This window comes from Procambarus clarkii, chromosome 38, assembly GCF_040958095.1.
Source record: "Procambarus clarkii isolate CNS0578487 chromosome 38, FALCON_Pclarkii_2.0, whole genome shotgun sequence".
Taxonomy (NCBI): domain Eukaryota; kingdom Metazoa; phylum Arthropoda; class Malacostraca; order Decapoda; family Cambaridae; genus Procambarus; species Procambarus clarkii.
The window spans coordinates 12,704,291-12,723,462 of NC_091187.1; the positions used below are offsets into that span (position 1 = coordinate 12,704,291).

General features: G+C 45.0%; 2 protein-coding genes and 1 long non-coding RNA gene across 12 annotated transcripts in view; all 3 read right to left on the reverse strand.

The window, feature by feature from the left end:
* Positions 1-7,597, reverse strand: part of LOC123771942 (uncharacterized) — a 71,287-nt gene extending 63,690 nt beyond the window's left edge. For 4 of the 6 annotated variants that reach the window (XM_069337713.1, XM_069337716.1, XM_069337712.1 and 1 more), the window contains exon 1: positions 7,486-7,597. In XM_069337713.1, the coding sequence (XP_069193814.1) occupies positions 7,486-7,526 (41 nt within the window). In that variant the 5' untranslated portion in view covers positions 7,527-7,597. Of the gene's footprint in view, positions 1-1,961; positions 3,547-7,485 lie in introns of those variants that run through there. The other 2 variants (XM_069337715.1, XM_045764778.2) reach the window with 2 other exon arrangements.
* Positions 7,598-8,682: 1,085 nt separating this feature from the next.
* On the reverse strand, positions 8,683-17,358 carry LOC123771944 (uncharacterized). Its single transcript, XR_006774586.2, has 2 exons — positions 15,653-17,358; positions 8,683-9,801 (listed from the first exon to the last, which is right to left on the reverse strand). It is a non-coding gene; the product is annotated as an uncharacterized lncRNA (long non-coding RNA).
* Positions 17,359-17,365: 7 nt separating this feature from the next.
* The window catches only part of LOC123771943 (uncharacterized), a 32,185-nt gene continuing 30,378 nt past the window's right edge, over positions 17,366-19,172 (reverse strand). For all 5 annotated transcript variants that reach the window (XM_069337719.1, XM_045764780.2, XM_069337717.1 and 2 more), the window contains exon 2: positions 17,366-19,098. In XM_069337719.1, coding sequence (XP_069193820.1) covers positions 18,508-19,098 — 591 coding nt within the window. In that variant the 3' untranslated portion in view covers positions 17,366-18,507. The remainder of the gene's footprint in view (positions 19,099-19,172) is intronic.

Here is a 19,172-nt window from a genome sequence, read left to right on the forward strand (position 1 = left end):
ACTCTAAACAAATGCCAAAAAAAAAATAAAAAGTAACTGCGCAAGTTAGCCTAGGCTTAAACAGCAAATTCAAAGCACAATATATACCAACTTAATAGGCCTAATCTAGTACATACAGTATAAATCTATACTATACTACAGTAGGCTTAGTAAAAAAATTAAGCGTTGATGTTGCCTATTTTTCCCTCGCCAAATTTAATAGCATAAAACGTAAACCAAATTTTGTGTTGAAGTCTATTTTTGTCAATAGTGGCAAAGGCTCCAAAGATTGCCTTCACGGGATGCCAATAGGAGAGTGGAAGGACTCTTGACGAGCGATGATGAGAGGAATCAAATTTGCTGAGGATTTTAAAAAGGGGAATCAGATTTGCCGACGATTTTAACAAGGGGAATCAGATTTGCCGAGGATTTTAACAAAGGGAATCAGATTTGCTGAGGATTTTAAAAAGGGGTAACAGATTTGCTGACGATTTTAACAAGGGGAATCAGATTTGCCGAGGATTTTAACAAGGGGTAACAGATTTGCTGACGATTTTAACAAGGGGAATCAGATTTGCTGACGATTTTAACAAGGGGAATCAGATTTGCCGAGGATTTTAACAAGGGGAATCAGATTTGCCGAGGATTTTAACAAGGGAAATCAGATTTGCCGAGGATTTTAACAAGGGGAATCAGATTTGCTGAGGATTTTAACAAGGGGTAACAGATTTGCTGACGATTTTAACAAGGGGAATCAGATTTGCCGAGGATTTTAACAAGGGGAATCAGATTTGCTGACGATTTTAACAAGGGGAATCAGATTTGCTGACGATTTTAGCAAGGGGAATCAGATTTGCCGAGGATTTTAACAAGGGGAATCAGATTTGCCGAGGATTTTAACAAGGGGAATCAGATTTGCCGAGGATTTTAACAAGGGGAATCAGATTTGCCGAGGATTTTAACAAGGGGAATCAGATTTGCCGAGGATTTTAACAAGGGGAATCAGATTTGCTGACGATTTTAACAAGGGAAATCAGATTTGCTGACGATTTTAACAAGAGGAATCAGATTTGCTGACGATTTTAACAAGGGGAATCAGATTTGCCGACGATTTTAACAAGGTATATCAGATTTGCTGACGATTTTAACAAGGGTCGTGCGACTCAAATTAACGAACCCGTCCTCCTGTTTTAGTAGTATTTATAGTAACGTTGAGGACCATAGTACTTATACCTACGCCAATTAGAAAGTAGAAATCGGTGCTATTGAATCTGGACAAAGCGCAAAAGATTTTATATTTATGTTGCAATAACAAACTAAACTAACCTAACCTTCCACATACACAATATCTGAGGCCAAATATAGTACATTTGTGATATACTAGACCTAGGAATATTTAAGATTGTTCTTTAGCTTCACTTTTTTCGGACTGTAAAGTGAATAGTACAAAATCCTACTATCTAATTGCTTATTACGACAATCTTTGTACTATGGAGCACATATCTACAAAAACTACTATTAAACAGAAGAATGGGTTGAAATAACAGTGGAGAGTCCCCTATTGAAGCTTACTTTTTTTATGAAATAATATACAATATCAAGATCATATTTACATCAATTTATAGCGGAAAATACTACATATATATATATATATATATATATATATATATATATATATATATATATATATATATATATATATATATATATATATATATATATCATATAGTATGCGGAAAATCCACAGAGAAATATGAGAGAGAGAGAGAGAGAGAGAGAGAGAGAGAGAGAGAGAGAGAGAGAGAGAGAGAGAGAGAGAGAGAGAGAGAGAGAGAGAGAGAGAGAGAGAGATTGACAAAGGCTTTAACAGGCCAAAACGTTCACTTCCTTTCATATTTCTCTGTGGATTTTCCACATAAAATGATCAGTTTTGTGATCGTCAATTGCATTATATAGTATATATATCCTGAAGCCTTACTCACCTGCTGGGCTCACCTCATTCAGCGTTCGTTCAGGGAGAAAGAGTGTGCATGTAAGCTATCTCATTCAGTCTCTGTGATTGGCATCGCATCCTTCGGCTTGTTTGGTTAGAGTAATTCACTCGATCTACTATCTATTTTGGTCTTAATCTTCGTTCTCCATTTACTGATTATTGTTTACTGTGGTCCATTAATTGTTTCTGGTTGTATTATCGTGTATAAACAAAGCTTGTTTATTGAATATTTAAGCTGCGCACTCTACAGTTTTAAGATTTTTAGCTGTTTTTGGCCACTTTAAACGCGATTAAATAATTTTTCTATGGATTTGTAATAGTTTTCAGATATGATATCTTTGAGGCTTCTCTCGTATTTCAATGTCTGTCTGCGTTCAGAGATGAGATTAGTAATTTCAAGACACACTAACATTGTTGTTAATTTAACTTTGAGTCCACAGGTTCGAATGACTTTGTAACCACAGGCAATAGTGAGGATATTGACACTTGTGATGGAACTAACAACCAAATCACAACCCCACCGCAATACTTGCTTGATAGGGAGTATAGTTCATACAGTTTTCCGAATGGATACAATCGTATACACCATGTATAGTTGCAGTAGTTAGTGAATCCCGCTGCAATTTCACATGCAAGCACGAATAGTTTTCACTACAATCTATAATTTCTGCAAGTATTGATATACTCTATGCAAGAGATTGCAAAATGGACCAGCTTACACGAGCACTGACATCGCTTCTGCCAGGAAAGGGTGGTGTAGCGAGGCCCAGGGAGAGTTTACAGTTTACACAGCTATCAATCAACTCTACCCTCGCTTGTACGGCACGTGTGCTGGTATCGACCATACCGCTACCACTGGACGGTTGACTATCAACCCGAAGACGCTGCTCTGGGGTCCACAGCGTAGCTCCTGCTCGCTCCGGGATGTTAAAAACCCGTTGATGTCTATCTGTTAAAGCAGCATAGATGGTACACCCCGTTGATGTCTATCTGGTGAAGCAGCATAGATGGTACACCCTGTTGATGTCTATCTGGTGAAGCAGCATAGATGGTACACCCTGTTGATGTCTATCTGGTGAAGCAGCATATATGGTACACCCCGTTGATGTCTATCTGGAGAAGCAGCATAGATGGTACACCCCGTTGATGTCTATCAGGCTCTCTCCTGCGATAAGGACGATAATAGTTACATATGGTCTGGGCTCTCAGCCTAGTGGTCGCCTTCCAATGGAATAATTAATGCACCCATAAATAGGTATCCATTTCCTCGTATGTCCTTCTTATTACATATTTGTTACATATCGTTTATACATATATATATTTGGTGTCGATACTGCACATCAAAATTCACTTATATATATCTAGATTTTCCTGTCGTTTCTAACACTTTCTTGAAAAATAAAACTGATATATTGTCGTAATGCAAGACAAAAATGTTTTTAGCAGTCTAATCTCGCCTCCAAGGGGGAAGGGGGAGGCTGTGGAGAGGTCACTAAGTCCTTGGGGGAAAAAGATGAGAGGTGAAGGGTCAAGAAGCGTCCGGGTGGACAGAGGTATAGACGGTTCCCCGTCTCAGGTCCGTGAATGACTGCCAGGTAGACAGGCAATGGCCCGAAGCCTCGCCATGAGGCGCCCTCGCCACATGCCACATACCACCATCACTCTACTAACTGCATCTTTATATACTCCTCATCAACCCATATCCCCGTTTTTAGTATCCAGATACAACTGGGAGTATCATACGCGACGATAGATGTAGCCAATTTGTATAATTCAATATATTTGGCAGTGTTAGGAAGACAAATGGGAATATAAACGTAGCGAGATCTGGCAGTGCCACGAGGCAGGTGCATGGCCGGAACTCGAACGATTGTGATATTATGGTTTATTTTCACCTATTTTCGAACACCGTGACAGTTGTGTGTCAACATAAGTGACCCTTGAGCGAGGGAAGGATAACCACACGACATAGGTACATAGACCGGTAGATAACGAAGACACTATTAAAATAATAAAACCAGACACCACTACCGCTGTTGCTTTTAAGCCATCGTCCGAACCCGCATATTAGCTCTTGACTTCGTTAAACGATAGATTAATCACACCCGTTTCAAAAAACATGTAACTTCCGGCATTCAATTTTCCTAAGAAACCTAGATCAACACACCTCAAAAAAAATATATAATTATAATTCCCTAGATTCATCAAAAACCTCTCGTAGTAACAGACAGTGATACGGGTAATGATAAAAAAAACCCGACCTATATAACGGAAGACGAGTCGAGCAATGATACGAACGCGGGTATCGATCCTCCACCGAACCAGCGTCAGTTTCGGACCTTTGTCGTGAAAATGCCACAATAAATGCTACTCTCTCAATACCAAATTCCAACGACGGAACACTTTAGGAGAGCCATTCAAGAGGCGTAGTTGGGGCATTGATCCCCACCGGCCAATCTAGCGGCGATTTGAGAATGTAATATAGAGAGGTTTTGAGGAAGATTGGATGGTAGTGACAAAACCGTTATGTATATGTATATTGGTGTGTGTCTGCGTATGGTGTTGGTGTGTGTCTGCGTATGGTGATGGTGTATGTCTGCGTATGGTGTATGTCTGCGTATAGTGTTGGTGTATGTCTGCGTATGGTGAATGTCTGCGTATGGTGTTGGTATATGTCTGCGTATAGTGCTGGTACCTGTCTGCGTATGGTGTTGATGTATATCTGCGTATGGTGTTGGTGTATGTCTGCGTATGGTGTTGGTGTATGTCTGCGTATCTTCTTCGAACATGTCTTCGTATGGCATTGCTTACATGTCTGCGTACACGAACAGATCAAAGAAGGTAAGATGCAGACACAACGGATCAATAAAGTGGGTGAAGTACACTTCGATATAACTATAGCCCGTGCAACATGGACATATCTTTCCGAGTAGCTAAATCAAAAAACAACAACAACTTCGATAAAGATACTAGCCTGAGAGTCGATTGGAGGTTTTCCTAGGCTACGGAGAGGTTTTTCTAGGCTTTGGATAGGTTTCCGGTGAGGTTTTCCTACGCTACAGAACTTTTCCTAGGCTACAGAGAGATTTTTCTACGCTAGAGAGGTTTTCCTAGGCTACGGAGAGGTTTTCCTACGCTAGAGAGGTTTTCCTAGGCTACGGAGAGGTTTTCCTACGCTACAGAACTTTTCCTAGGCTACGGAGAGGTTTTCCTACGCTACAGAACTTTTCCTAGGCTACAGAGAGATTTTTCTACGCTAGAGAGGTTTTCCTAGGCTACGGAGAGGTTTTCCTAGGCTACGGAGAGGTTTTCCTAGGTTTTCTTGTCTCGAAAAACCTTTTGCTACACACTACCCTAAAAAGAACAAACAAGTTTGAAGACGTTATTTGTCTGTGAGGCTCTACCGTCGTTTTCAAGATTTGACGGTCTATGGGTCTATGGGCCTGTTTTTATATATTATTCAACCCGTCCTCTCAACCTTATTAAGTCGCATTTATTTACGGAATCGACCAGTACGTTAAAAATACGTCGCATTAGTAACAAATTAAAGCACCGTTATACTGACACCAATAACCACAATGCTATTGAAATTTTAAATATATTCAAAACTGTTAACTCATTTTAATAAATAAATTCCATAAAGTTGATACAATTTGTTCTCTCCTGCACCGTTTTGAAGAAAATAATTCGTTCTGAAAAGCAACTTTCATTTCTTTGAAAGCAAAGATGGTGACGATAAGCAACCTGTCACAAATAAACTGCCAATTCATTTTCTTCAAGATAAAAGGATTAGACGCAATGAAATAATCTTCACATCATAAGCTAATCACCGGAAGGCAGTTAGGGGCAAATTGCCGCTCCGTGTGAACGGCCCATACAATCATGGGGAGGGGAAAACTGGCGGGTATTCATTGTTGACAGTGCTCAGCTGATCACCCCTCACTAGGGAGATTTCCCCCTCATTGATATCATTTCTCCCCCTCACCCTCGTTCTCCCCTCCCTGTCACGCAACACCTATTGTGTATTCATATTGTTATATCTATATCGTTTTTCATTAGGACCTTATCTCATTTATCGCCTTGTTATTCTTTGAAGTCAACACCCCTACCCCCCCCCCCCCCCCACTCATCAACGGGTGGTTGGTACATGAACACAATTCTATTGACCTCGCGTTCGAGTCCTGGGCAAGGCATGTTTCCTTAGAAGGCATAAAAACTCAATCTAAGACCTAATCTAGTACATATGTACCTTTCTAGGCTTTGATAATGTTAGGTTTCTTTGTTGCTTTATTTCTAGGGCTCTCTAGGAAAACTAATACTACGCAACACCACCAACACTAGCGTCCAGGCAACACCGCCAACACTAGCGTCCAGGCAACACCGCCAACACTAACGTCCAGGCAACACCACCAACATTAGCGTCCAGGCAACACCACCAACACTAACGTCCAGGCAACACCACCAACACTAACGTCCAGGCAACACCACCAACACTAACGTCCAGGCAACACCACCAACAGTAGCGTCCAGGCAACACCAGCAACACTAACGTCCAGGCAACACCACCAACACTAGCGTCCAGGCAACACCACCAACACTAACGTCCAGGCAACACCACCAACACTAGCGTCCAGGCAACACCACCAACACTAGCGTCCAGGCAACACCACCAACACTAGCGTCCAGGCAACACCACCAACACTAGCGTCCAGGCAACACCACCAACACTAGCGTCCAGGCAACACCACCAACACTAGCGTCCAGGCAACACCACCAACACTAGCGTCCAGGCAACACCACTAACACTAACGTCCAGGCAACACCACCAACACTAACATCCAGGCAACACCACCAACACTAGCGTCCAGGCAACACCACCAATACTAACGTCCAGGCAACACCACCAACGCTAACGTCCAATCAACACCACCAACGCTAACGTCCAAGCAACACCACCAACACTAGCGTCCAGGCAACACCACCAACACTAACGTCCAGGCAACACCACCATCACTAGCGTCCAGGCAACACCACCAACACTAACGTCCAAGCAACACTAGCGTCCAAGCAACACCACCAACACTAGCGTCCAGGCAACACCACCAACACTAGCGTCCAAGCAACACCACCAACACTAGCGTCCAAGCAACACCACCAACACTAGCGTCCAAGCAAGACCACCAAAACTAACGTCCAAGCAACACCACCAACACTAGCGTCCAAGCAAGACCACCAAAACTAACGTCCAAGCAACACCACCAACACTAGCGTCCAAGCAACACCACCAACACCACTAGCGTCCAGGCAACACCACCAACACTAACATCCAGGCAACACCACTAACACTAGCGTCCAGGCAACACCACCAACACTAGCGTCCAAGCAACACCAGCCTCCCTCACTAGAACACAATTAAGCAAGTAATGATTACATTCCACCAATCAGAAAATATACATCCTAGCACACACAAAAATGATCCATTATATATAAATATACATCGAATCGTTTCTTACCCTTGTCCCTCAGGTATACATGAAGATTTACGCGTATACATAAGGAATTATGTATAATGTAGGAAGTGTGGACACGAGGTAGCACCGGGCAGCTCCCTCTTCTGTGACAAACTGCTGGTTACTGTCTCTAGCACTTAGCAAGTTAATTCCACTGTGGCAACCTGGTCAGCTGGAACGGGGGTTGGGGGGAGGGGGAACAGGGGTTGGGGGAGGGGGTACGGGGGTTGGGGGAAGGGGGGAAAGGGAGTTGGGGGAGGGGGGGGGAAAGGAGTAGGGGAGAGGGGGAAAGAGTGGGTTGGGGGAGGAGGGAGGAGGAAAAGGAGTTCGGGGGGAGGGGGAAAAGGAACGGGGGTTGGGGGAAGGAAGGGAAAGATTACGGGAGAGGGAAAACAAATAATTTAACCCCTAAATGTTATACTTTTTTTTCCCTTAAATGATTTACAGTTTTAGAGATTATATTTACATCAGTTTACAGGGGAAATTATTACATTTATGTATATTTTATAGAATTCTCAGTAAACCAGTGTTTCCATATCACCGAGCATGAGCCGTAAACCCCAAATGTTGTATTGGATCCTGCCTCGCGAGAACTTCAATTTGCCACAACGTACAAAAGACAACCTATTAGTTGAAAGGACAATTTGTTTAGTAATGGCCCTAAACTTTTAATATACATCACTAGGCTGTAGTGTAGAAACCTTTTCGTACTTTTTTTATTTATGCATCAATTATTGTTATTTTTATTAAAATTAGAATTTGTTTCATAATTATATTTGATGAGTTTTAGTTGTAGTTATTTATAAAATTTCCAAGAACATTTTCTATCCTGATTACAGTCAAAATCAACCCAGCCTGCAAAAGTGACTGCACTTATTGGATCGTACGTACAAAAATGGACTGTTGTAGCCAGCAATATTAATATTATATATACTATTAGTTTTGTAGAACACGAGAAACGGAACCTAAACGTTTGTCGGCCTAGTATAGCAAATATATGAACTTAAGATAACGTATATTAGGCCTAGAATGGCTTATTTAGGCCTTGGGGAGGTTAGGTTTAACATGTCATTTGGGATAATTCAGTTATACGAAAGGCGAACTTTTGTTTAGATCTAACAGTCCATTTTTGTACGTTTGGTTAAATAGTTGTTATACGTACTATCATATTTAGAGGACGAGCTGTACAATAGGAACAAAAATACGACTTATTTTATTAATAATTCATTAATACAGGTTTATACAATTTATTTACAATCTATTAATTCGGTATACCTGTGCATATTACTCACCTCTTTTTAGGAAATTAGTTTATTATTTAAAATATTTGGCTTCTTAGCCACAAACTCACACAGTAGATGTTTCTCCAGAAACAGATGTTCACAGATGTTTAGCCATTGGCAAAACATCTATAAACTCTACACAAAGATCAAAGTTTGCTTCATGATTATTAATATTTCTACAGGATAGAATAAGGGAAGATATCCGGGGTCTCCATAAGAATAGGTTGAAAATAATCGTTTTGAACAATTTGATATTAACTTTTTGTTTGTTTTAGATAATTTTCGATTTTCTACCTCAAGACAGTTGCAGTAAATGCAATCATATAGTTGTTTTGAACTAATAGCGATTACTTAATAATCTACTCTTTAGAGAATTTCAGATTTTCTACTTCAGAACTGTTTAAGGCACATTACCTTCTTAACATTGATGATATCGATTAAAAGAAAATCTCCTATACTTCATTTCTTAAATCTGGTGACCATACTCCTCCATTACTAGTACTGTACACTCTTAAATTATATCAAATTAAGCTCCGTGTATTCCACGAAAACTTCCGCTGGGAGGATTTTGCTCTTAATTGATGTTGCTTCATTGATTCTCGATGAATACTCAATGATTGTTACTCGCGACATCAACTATTTAATTCAGCTAAAAATCAACGCCATTCAAAATGAAATTAGCTCACGAAAGTGACGCACTGCCCCGTTTTCTGTTTTGGGTCCTCTGACTTAGTCTGTTAGGTTAGGGGAGGAAATTTTAATTAACGGTTTTCATGACGTTTTGAAATCTTAGGAGAACTTCCTGCCCTCCTAACCTACCCAGTCCTTGGAACTGGGTTGACGCTGACTTGGCGACTATTCCCTATAACTGGACTGACTGGGCGACTGTATTCCTTGGAACTGGACTGACGGCTGACCAGACGACAGCATCCTCTGACACTGGGGTAGAGGGCGGGTTGGTCACAACCATCTCCTGACATCTTCAGCGCAGACCGCCCCACCATTGTTGCTGGTGCAGTAGTGTTCCGTTGCTGACCTAGAAATAAAACACAAGTTACAAACATGTTTCAAAACCTAACCTGTAATCTAGCAAGAAGGAGTGATCATCATAATATATTTATGAAGCTGTAGACAGGAAACAGACAATTCTAGTACCATGTTATAGAAATATGTTTGATTTACATATCGACTGTTTCTTAGTAAACAGTAATTTTCCAACACACAAGTGAATGCATGTTGACTTTTATAGCCTCGTAACATTTCTTGAAAGTATATATTACATTTCTTGAAAAAAAATATTAGATACCCATGAGGAACATGCATAGATGTACACATTTAACACAATTAGTTAATTATAACTGATCAAGAGAAATAACATGTTGGATTATCTACAACAAAAAATAGGTGTTTCCAATAAAATTTGAGGTAGTCTAAAAAATGGTAGTGGCCTAAGAAAATAGAAATAGCCTAAAAAGAAATAGTTGGACAAAATTAAAAACAAAAGAAGGTGGCCTCAAAACAATAGAGGCAGTCTAAAACAAAACAGCAGCAGCCTCATAAAATAAAAGCAGCCACTGTTAGAATTTGAAACAACAGAGACGAGGAGAGCCCCTGACGTGAGTGCACCTTACCTAGAAGAAAGCAGAATTAAGGCTTTACGGACTGATTTAACAGTCCGGAAACTGCATCACTAACGACAATTCACTATGAACAACAGAAGACTACATTAATATCAAACCGGGTCATTTCGCATTCTTGTCAAAGCGTTGCAGCTTTTGAAAACCAGGATAAAGTATAACATACGGGTTGTATGGCCTGTTCTCAAGATACGATTTTGTTTTAGACAATGTTACCTTTCTTATTATACATAAAAAATATAACCAGGTCGCTTCATGCTTACAAAACATGGTAATCTGTATATTACAAACAAAAAACTTACCAGGAACTACCGTAACCACGATTCTTGGATACAAAACGATTTCACAGTAGCTTCACCGGGTCTCAGAAGAGAAAAATGTAAGGTAAACAGGTAATGTTGACAAGCTCTTGGTTGTGGATATGATTGCGTTAGCACGCTGACCAGCCCACTCAGACCTCGCCTGACTTCCTGACACGGGGAAGTCACGCAGGGAAGTGGCGGAAGTACTGTGCAGGCGGGGGAGGAGCCTGGAGTGGGAGGGAGGAGCATGGGGAGGCAGGGAGGAGCCTGGAATGGGAGGGAGGAGCCTGGAGTGGGAGGAGCCTGGAGTGGGAGGGAGGAGCCTGGAGTGGGAAGGAGGAGCCTGGAATGGGAGGGAGGAGCCTGGAGTGGGAGGGAGGAGCATGGGGAGGCAGGGAAGGGCCTGGAGTGGGAGGGGAGGAGCCATGGGGAGGCAGGGAGGAGCCTGGAATGGGAGGGAGGAGCCTGGAGTGGGAGGGAGGAGCCTGGAGTGGGAGGGAGGAGCCTGGAATGGGAGGGAGGAGCCTGGAGTGGGAGGGAGGAGCCTGGAGTGGGAGGGAGGAGCCTGGAGTGAGAGGGAGGAGCCTGGAGTGGGAGGGAGGAGCCTGGAAGGGAGGGAGGAGCCAGGAGTGGGAGGGAGGAGCCTGGAGTGGGAGGGAGGAGCCTGGAATGGGAGGGAGGAGCCTGGAGTGGGAGGGGAAGAGCCTGGAGTGGGAGGGAGGAGCCTGGAGTGGGAGGGAGGAGCCTGGAGTGGGAGGGAGGAGCCTGGAATGGGAGGGGGGAGCCTGGAGTGGGAGGGAGGAGCCTGGAGTGGGAGGGAAGAGCCTGGAGTGGGAGGGAAGAGCCTGGAGTGGGAGGGAGGAGCCTGGAATGGGAGGGGGGAGCATGGGGAGGCAGGGAGGGGCCTGGCTAGTAGTCATCACACTTAATGAAACATGTCTAAATAAATATATACTAGGCTAGTATTATGACTGAATAGCGTCTACTTTCTCACACCCTCTACACCCCTTTTTAGGAGGGACGAAGACCACATTCAGGTCATTACATCCACAGTCGTTATTCGTAACATTTCAGGACAGGTTTCTGACAATTTTGACGCTGTACGTTGAAACGACACAATGACCTGAATATTCGGGCTATAGCCGGTTAGTAACTGGAGATATGAGGACTGCCGCTGGATTCTATACCTTGGTACGGTCATAGCCGCTGCGTTCATACATGTTCTGTGAAAAATGTGGTGTGATATATCTCTTGCCGGACTATCATGGAGTCCTAGATAGTAGGGCAGAGTATTACTTCCTGGTCTGGCAGTGACGGCTATATCGATCAGCCATGCGAGGGAATATCAACGCGAGTGAATATCCACGCGAGTGAATATCCACGCGAGTGAATATCCACGCGAGTGAATATCCACGCGAGTGAATATCCACGCGAGTGAATATCCACGCGAGTGAATATCCACGTGAGTGAATATCCACGCGAGTGAATATCCACGTGAGTGAATATACATAACATGCGCGCGTTCCTCAGTTACTATATTGATTTATCGCTTTTGCTCATCTGGCCGCATTATTCAACTAATGTTTTCTTGTATTTATTTCTTATTTTCCCTTTGTTTTCCATTCATCTTCCTCGTCTTTCTCATCTTCTCTACGCTATCCTCCGTGCCCGGAACACCTCCGCTATCCTCCCCGCCCGGAACACCTCCGCTATCCTTCCAGCCCGGAACACCTCCGCTATCCTCCCCGCCCGGAACACCTCCGCTATCCTCCGTGCCCGGAACACCTATGCTATCCTCCGTGCCCGGAACACCTACGCTATCCACCCCTGCCCGGAACACCTATGCTATCCACCCCTGCCCGGAACACCTACGCTATCCACCCCTGCCCGGAACACCTATGCTATCCACCCCTGCCCGGAACACCTATGCTATCCTCCCCGCCCGGAACACCTACACTATCCTCCCCGCCCGGAACACCTCCGCTATCCTCCCCGCCCGGAACACCTACGCTATCCTCCCCGCCCGGAACACCTACGCTATCCTCCCCGCCCGGAACACCTCCGCTATCCTCCCCGCCCGGAACACCTCCGCTATCCTCCCCGCCCGGAACACCTCCGCTATCCTCCCCGCCCGGAACACCTCCGCTATCCTCCCCGCCCGGAACACCTCCGCTATCCTCCCCGCCCGGAACACCTCCGCTATCCTCCCCGCCCGGAACACCTCCGCTATCCTCCCCGCCCGGAACACCTCCGCTATCCTCACCGCCCGGAACACCTCCGCTATCCTCCCCGCCCGGAACACCTCCGCTATCCTCCCCGCCCGGAACACCTCCGCTATCCTCCCCGCCCGGAACACCTCCGCTATCCTCCCAACCCGGAACACCTACGCTATCCACCCCTGCCCGGAACACCTATGCTATCCTCCCCGCCCGGAACACCTCAGCTATCCTCCCCGCCCGGAACACCTCAGCTATCCTCCCCGCCCGGAACACCCCCTCTATCCTCCCCGCCCGGAACACCTCCGCTATCCTCCCCGCCCGGAACACCTCCGCTATCCTCCCAACCCGGAACACCTACGCTATCCACCCCTGCCCGGAACACCTATGCTATCCTCCCCGCCCGGAACACCTACGCTATCCACCCCTGCCCGAACACCTACGCTATCCTCCCTGCCCGGAACACCTACGCTATCCACCCCTGCCCGGAACACCTATGCTATCCTCCGTGCCCGGAACACCTACGCTATCCACCCCTGCCCGGAACACCTATGCTATCCTCCGTGCCCGGAACACCTACGCTATCCACCCCTGCCCGGAACACCTATGCTATCCTCCGTGCCCGGAACACCTCAGCTATCCTCCCCGCCCGGAACACCTCAGCTATCCTCCCCGCCCGGAACACCCCCTCTATCCTCCCCGCCCGGAACACCTACGCTATCCACCCCTGCCCGGAACACCTATGCTATCCTTCCAGCCCGGAACACCTACGCTATCCTCCCCGCCCGGAACACCTACGCTATCCTCCCTGCCCGGAACACCTACGCTATCCTCCCCGCCCGGAACACCTACGCTATCCTCCCCGCCCGGAACACCTCAGCTATCCTCCCTGCCCGGAACACGTACGCTATCCTCCCCGCCCGGAACACCTACGCTATCCTCCCCGCCCGGAACACCTCAGCTATCCTCCCCGCCCGGAACACCTCCGCTATCCTCCCCGCTCGGAATCATCAGAACGCAAGCAAAGCCAAGCTCAATTTTCCAGGTCGTGAGCCCAACAAAGGAACAGAATCGAGGTCATTCTGTATTAATAATTTGCATTATTTTCTGCTTTGCTCCATTAGGGTGACACTAACTCGGAGCGACTGGTTAGTTCCGGGTGTGTGTGTGCACTCCCCTTAGTCTGCTTGCAGCGTCGAGCTCTAGCTCTCGGGCCTCGCCTTACATGCAATGTTGGTGTTGTAGGTTTCCTCATATCATGGGTGTCTCTAGGCTTGGTTTATCCTACATAAGGTTCACTCTCAAATGTAGTTATGTTTTAGGGTGAGCTGGGGTGTACTAGGGTGAGCTGGGGTGTACTTGGGTGAGCTGGGGGTGTACTAGGGTGAGCTGGGGTGTACTGGGGTGAGCTGGGGTGTACTAGGGTGAGCTGGGGAGTACTAGGGTGAGCTGGGGTGTACTAGGGTGAGCTGGGGTGCACTAGGGTGAGCTGGGGTGTACTAGGGTGAGCTGGGGTGTACTAGGGTGAGCTGGGGAGTACTAGGGTGAGCTGGGGTGTACTTGGGTGAGCTGGGGTGTAGTAGGGTGAGCTGGGGTGTACTAGGGTGTGCTGGGGGTGTACTAGGGTGAGCTGGGGTGTACTAGGGTGAGCTGGGGTGTACTAGGGTGAGCTGGGGTGTACTAGGGTGTGCTGGGGGTGTACTAGGGTGAGCTGGGGGTGTACTAGGGTGAGCTGGGGTGTACTAGGGTGATATATCTCTTGCCGGACTATCATGGAGTCCAAGATAGTAGGGCAGACTATTACTTCCGGGTCTGGCAGTGATAGAGTACTAGTGGGTACTAGGGTGTACTTGGGGAGCACTAGGGTGTGCTAGAGTGTACTAGGGTGTGTACTCAAGTGCATCAACACATTATATATAGAACGGAGTGTATATCAGTGCAAACAAAATGTATTCTGTAGTATATACCAGAGTGTATAGGAGTGTATATATGAGTCTATACCAGAGTGTATATATGAGTCTATACCAGAGTGTATATATGAGTCTATACCAGAGTGTATATATGAGTCTATACCAGAGTGTATATATGAGTCTATACCAGAGTGTATATATATGAGTCTATACCAGAGTGTATATATGAGTCTATACCAGAGTGTATATATATGAGTCTATACCAGAGTGTATATATGAGTCTATACCAGAGTGTATATATGAGTCTATACCAGAGTGTATATATATGAGTCTATACCAGAGTGTACATAAGAGTCTATACCAGAGTGTATATATGAGTCTATACGAGAGTGAAGCAACCCCCCCCCTCAACAACTGATCAAATATTCTGGTAACTTCGATCTGTGACCCAAATGTCCTCCAGCAGGCAACACCTGCTGCAACACTTTCCTGCTGATCCGCAGGTGTTTTATCCCACCTGACACAGGTTCGTATCCTGGCCGGGGAGGATTGACTAGGCGCCAATCCTTAACTGTAGCCTCTGTTTACCCAGCAGTAAAATGAGTAACCTGGTTGTTAATAAACGATTTTTGCGGGTCGTATTCCAGGGAACATTAGGCTTAAGCACATGCCCGAAACGGAAGTGGCTGTTCAAGAATATACGAACTCTTATATATATATATATACATTTAAATATTTAAATTATTATTAGTTATAATTATTAAAGTCCCTCCTGGGAAAGTTGTATATGAAAGAAAACGAAACATGTTAGAAAAAACTTACCTCAGACAAGTATTTGGGGGATACTTTGTTAATCCTCTGCGGCTCCCCCTCAAATGAGTCTTGTTAGATTGCTGTACTTTTGTTTGCTATTCACTTTGTGATTCTTTGCAGAGTTGTTTATTCACTTATCTTATATTTTTAATATTGCGTTGATAAACAACAAAACACGTCAATATACTTCTTGTCTCTAAATCTGTTTTAATTTTCTCTGAACCTTTTGTAATTAGGTCTCCTTTTATTCTGGCTAGTGGTAGTTATAAGCATTTCAATAATTTACAGTTTTGTGAGAAATATTACGTTATATTAGTGATTGGAGCGAGGCGTCATGGTGTCTTGTAGGTGGCAATGTGTGACGATAATGAGGCATTTGTTGACATTTCCTCTTGCAGGTTTTAAACCTTCAGCTACTGGGCGCATCCGATCCCTCGATCCTCAACCAACAACAACAACCTTCAACCTTTAGATAGCATGTAGGCCATAATACAATATATATCTTCTGCATCCCTATGTTCTCTGTTAACAGGCACAATACGTCTTTCATGTTTGAGGTTACAGTTATTTTCAGTTTTTGACGAGCTGATAGCAAAGAATGGTAATTTTCAGATAAATGATAAATTTTCAGATAAATGAAAAGTGTGCCAGAGGTTGGGAGAGAATCATGGCTTGATATACGATGAGTCACAATAACGTGGCTGAAGATATGATGACCAGACCATACATCAGAAGATGGAGAAACAGACGGCGTTAATTTCGGCCAGTCTTGGACCATTATCAAGTCGTGTGTGGACTTGATAATGCTTCAGGACGGTCCGAAACGTCGTCGTTTCTCCATCTTCTGATGTATGGTTTGGTCGTCGTGGATTGACAGCGTGGACCGTACAGGTTATGCTTGAAAGCCTGTAGGTCCTCTCTCTCTCAGCCTGTAGGTCCTCTCTCTCTCAGCCTGTAGGTCCTCTCTCTCTCAGCCTGTAGGTCCTCTCTCTCAGCCTGTAGGTCCTCTCTCTCTAAGACTGTAGGTCCTCTCTCTCTAAGACTGTAGGTCCTCTCTCTCTCTCTCAGCCTGTAGGTCCTCTCTCTCAGACTCTCTTTTAGCAGTCTCCGTGGTGTAGTGGTAAGACACTCGCCTGGCGTTCCGCGAGCGCTATGTCATGGGTTCGTATCCTGGCCGGGGAGGATTTACTGGGCGCAATTCCTTAACTGTAGCCTCTGTTTAACGCAACAGTAAAATGTGTACTTGGATGAAAAAACGATTCTTCGCGGCAGGGGATCGTATTCCAGGGACCATAGGATTAAGGACTTGCCCGAAACGCTACGCGTACTAGTGGCTGTACAAGAATGTAACAACTCTTGTATATATCTCAAAAAAAAAAAAAAAGACTGTAGGTCCTCTCGGACTGTAGGTCCTCTCTCTCTAAGACTGTAGGTCCTCTCTCTCTCTCAGACTGTAGGTCCTCTCGGACTGTAGGTCCTCTCTCTCTCTCTCTCTCTCTCTCTCTCTCAGCCTGTAGGTCCTCTCTCTCTCTCAGACTGTAGGTCCTCTCGGACTGTAGGTCCTCTCTCTCTCTCTCTCTCTCAGCCTGTAGGTCCTCTCTCTCTCTCAGACTGTAGGTCTTCTCTCTCTCTCAGACTGTAGGTCCTCTCTCTCTCTCGGCCTGTAGGTCCTTTCTCTCTAAGACTGTAGGTCCTCTCTCTCTCTCAGCCTGTAGGTCCCCTCTCTCTCTCAGCCTGTAGGTCCTCTCTCTCTCTCAGACTGTAGGTCCTCTCGGACTGTAGGTCCTCTCTCTCTCTCTCTCTCTCAGCCTGTAGGTCCTCTCTCTCTCAGACTGTAGGTCCTCTCTCTCTCTCAGACTGTAGGTCCTCTCGGCCTGTAGGTCCTCTCTCTCTCTCTCAGACTGTAGGTCCTCTCTCTCGGCCTGTAGGTCCTCTCTCTCGGCCTGTAGGTCGTCTCTCTCGGCCTGTAGGTCCTCTCTCTCGGCCTGTAGGTCCTCTCTCTCGGCCTGTAGGTCCTCTCTCTCGGCCTGTAGGTCCTCTCTCTCGGCCTGTAGGTCGTCTCTCTCAGCCCGTAGCTCCGTGTTCCTGGTATACGTGCTCAGATGATGGTGGGAGCTCGTCCCATGTGCCCCCATGATTATACTCTCCCACCCAGGCATACACCTCTCATCAATACACAAACACGGTCTCTCAAACTCAGTATCATTGTTGAAGAAGCCTAACCTGTAGAGAATCTTGTTTCCACTTGTCTTCGATTTTTGCTATTTCTGGAACCGACTTCAATGTGTCAGAATTATATTTCCATTGGAACCCACATTAATATATTGCAATTTTGTCACCAGTGGAGCCCATTCATACAGGAAGCAACGTTGAGGTGGCTACTGTGATCAGTGTCCGTAATTTATATTTTTCAACAAATTCAGTAATTTTCAACAAATGTAATATTTTCCACTTTTTCAAACTAAATTTTGTCGCTCCTTTGGCACATATTTATGTAGCTACAATTATGTTCGTTTTAATATCTTTTTCGATCATATGTTTATAGCTAAAGGTTCAAGTGGTGGCAGCCTGTGGTTCTCCGGCTATCCTCAACTTGTGCATTATGTTTAATCAACTTTTTTCAATAAAATATTCTTGTTTGAATGATTACAGCTTTTTTTAAGCACTTCATAAATATTTTGGCCCACATGTTCCTTAGAACTAATTACAGTATTAGAGAGTAAAAGCAAATTATATACATAATGAAATCATAAGGTGATATCTTTGATACAATATTAGTCATACAATGGGATCGAACCCGCGTCCCTGGACTCCGAAGGGATGTATACACAGATATTTTGTATTTCTTCCACGATAAAACGGTCTTAGAAGAACAGGAAGCGTCGTTTTCTCCTGTACGGTGTCTTTATATCGTAGGTGGTTTCGTAGTAGCTGTAGTCAGGTGAAGGCAGCTCACTGTGGTAAGGCAGGCCGGGCACGCGGACAGGTAGGAAGCCCAAGTAGTTGAAAATACTTAGAGGTACCACGAAGGACCTCAAGTCTTTCTCCATGATGAAGCGCTTCTGCCTCTTGAGAGGCTTCTGTTGGAGGCGCTTTGGTTGGGAAAAGGCGTGAAAAGAAACCTTTTTGTAGTCTGACGTTGGCGTGATCGAACGATGATGCTCAACTCTTGGTGTTTTAACATTGAGGACATTCATAGCACCAGCGTGGAAGTTCGACTCCTCTCCTTCTCGTCCCACGTCTGTGACGGGGCCTAACTCGACCCGATGTGTCTCCACCGCCGCCAGTTCATGATTGCGGTCAACCATAGCGCGGAAGAACTTATGGTTGGGGTGCTGTATGCTGATGTCGTTATGATCCTGGTTCATTAGTTGGTCGTTTTGGTGGAGAAGATGGAGAGGAGAAAGGGCGACTCCGTCACACAACGCCAGCACACTCGCCAACACCAGCGCCATCTGTTGGAGAGAGCAAGGAATTTAAAATTAGATTAAACTTAAAGATTTAATTTTAATAATTCATAAATTTAAAT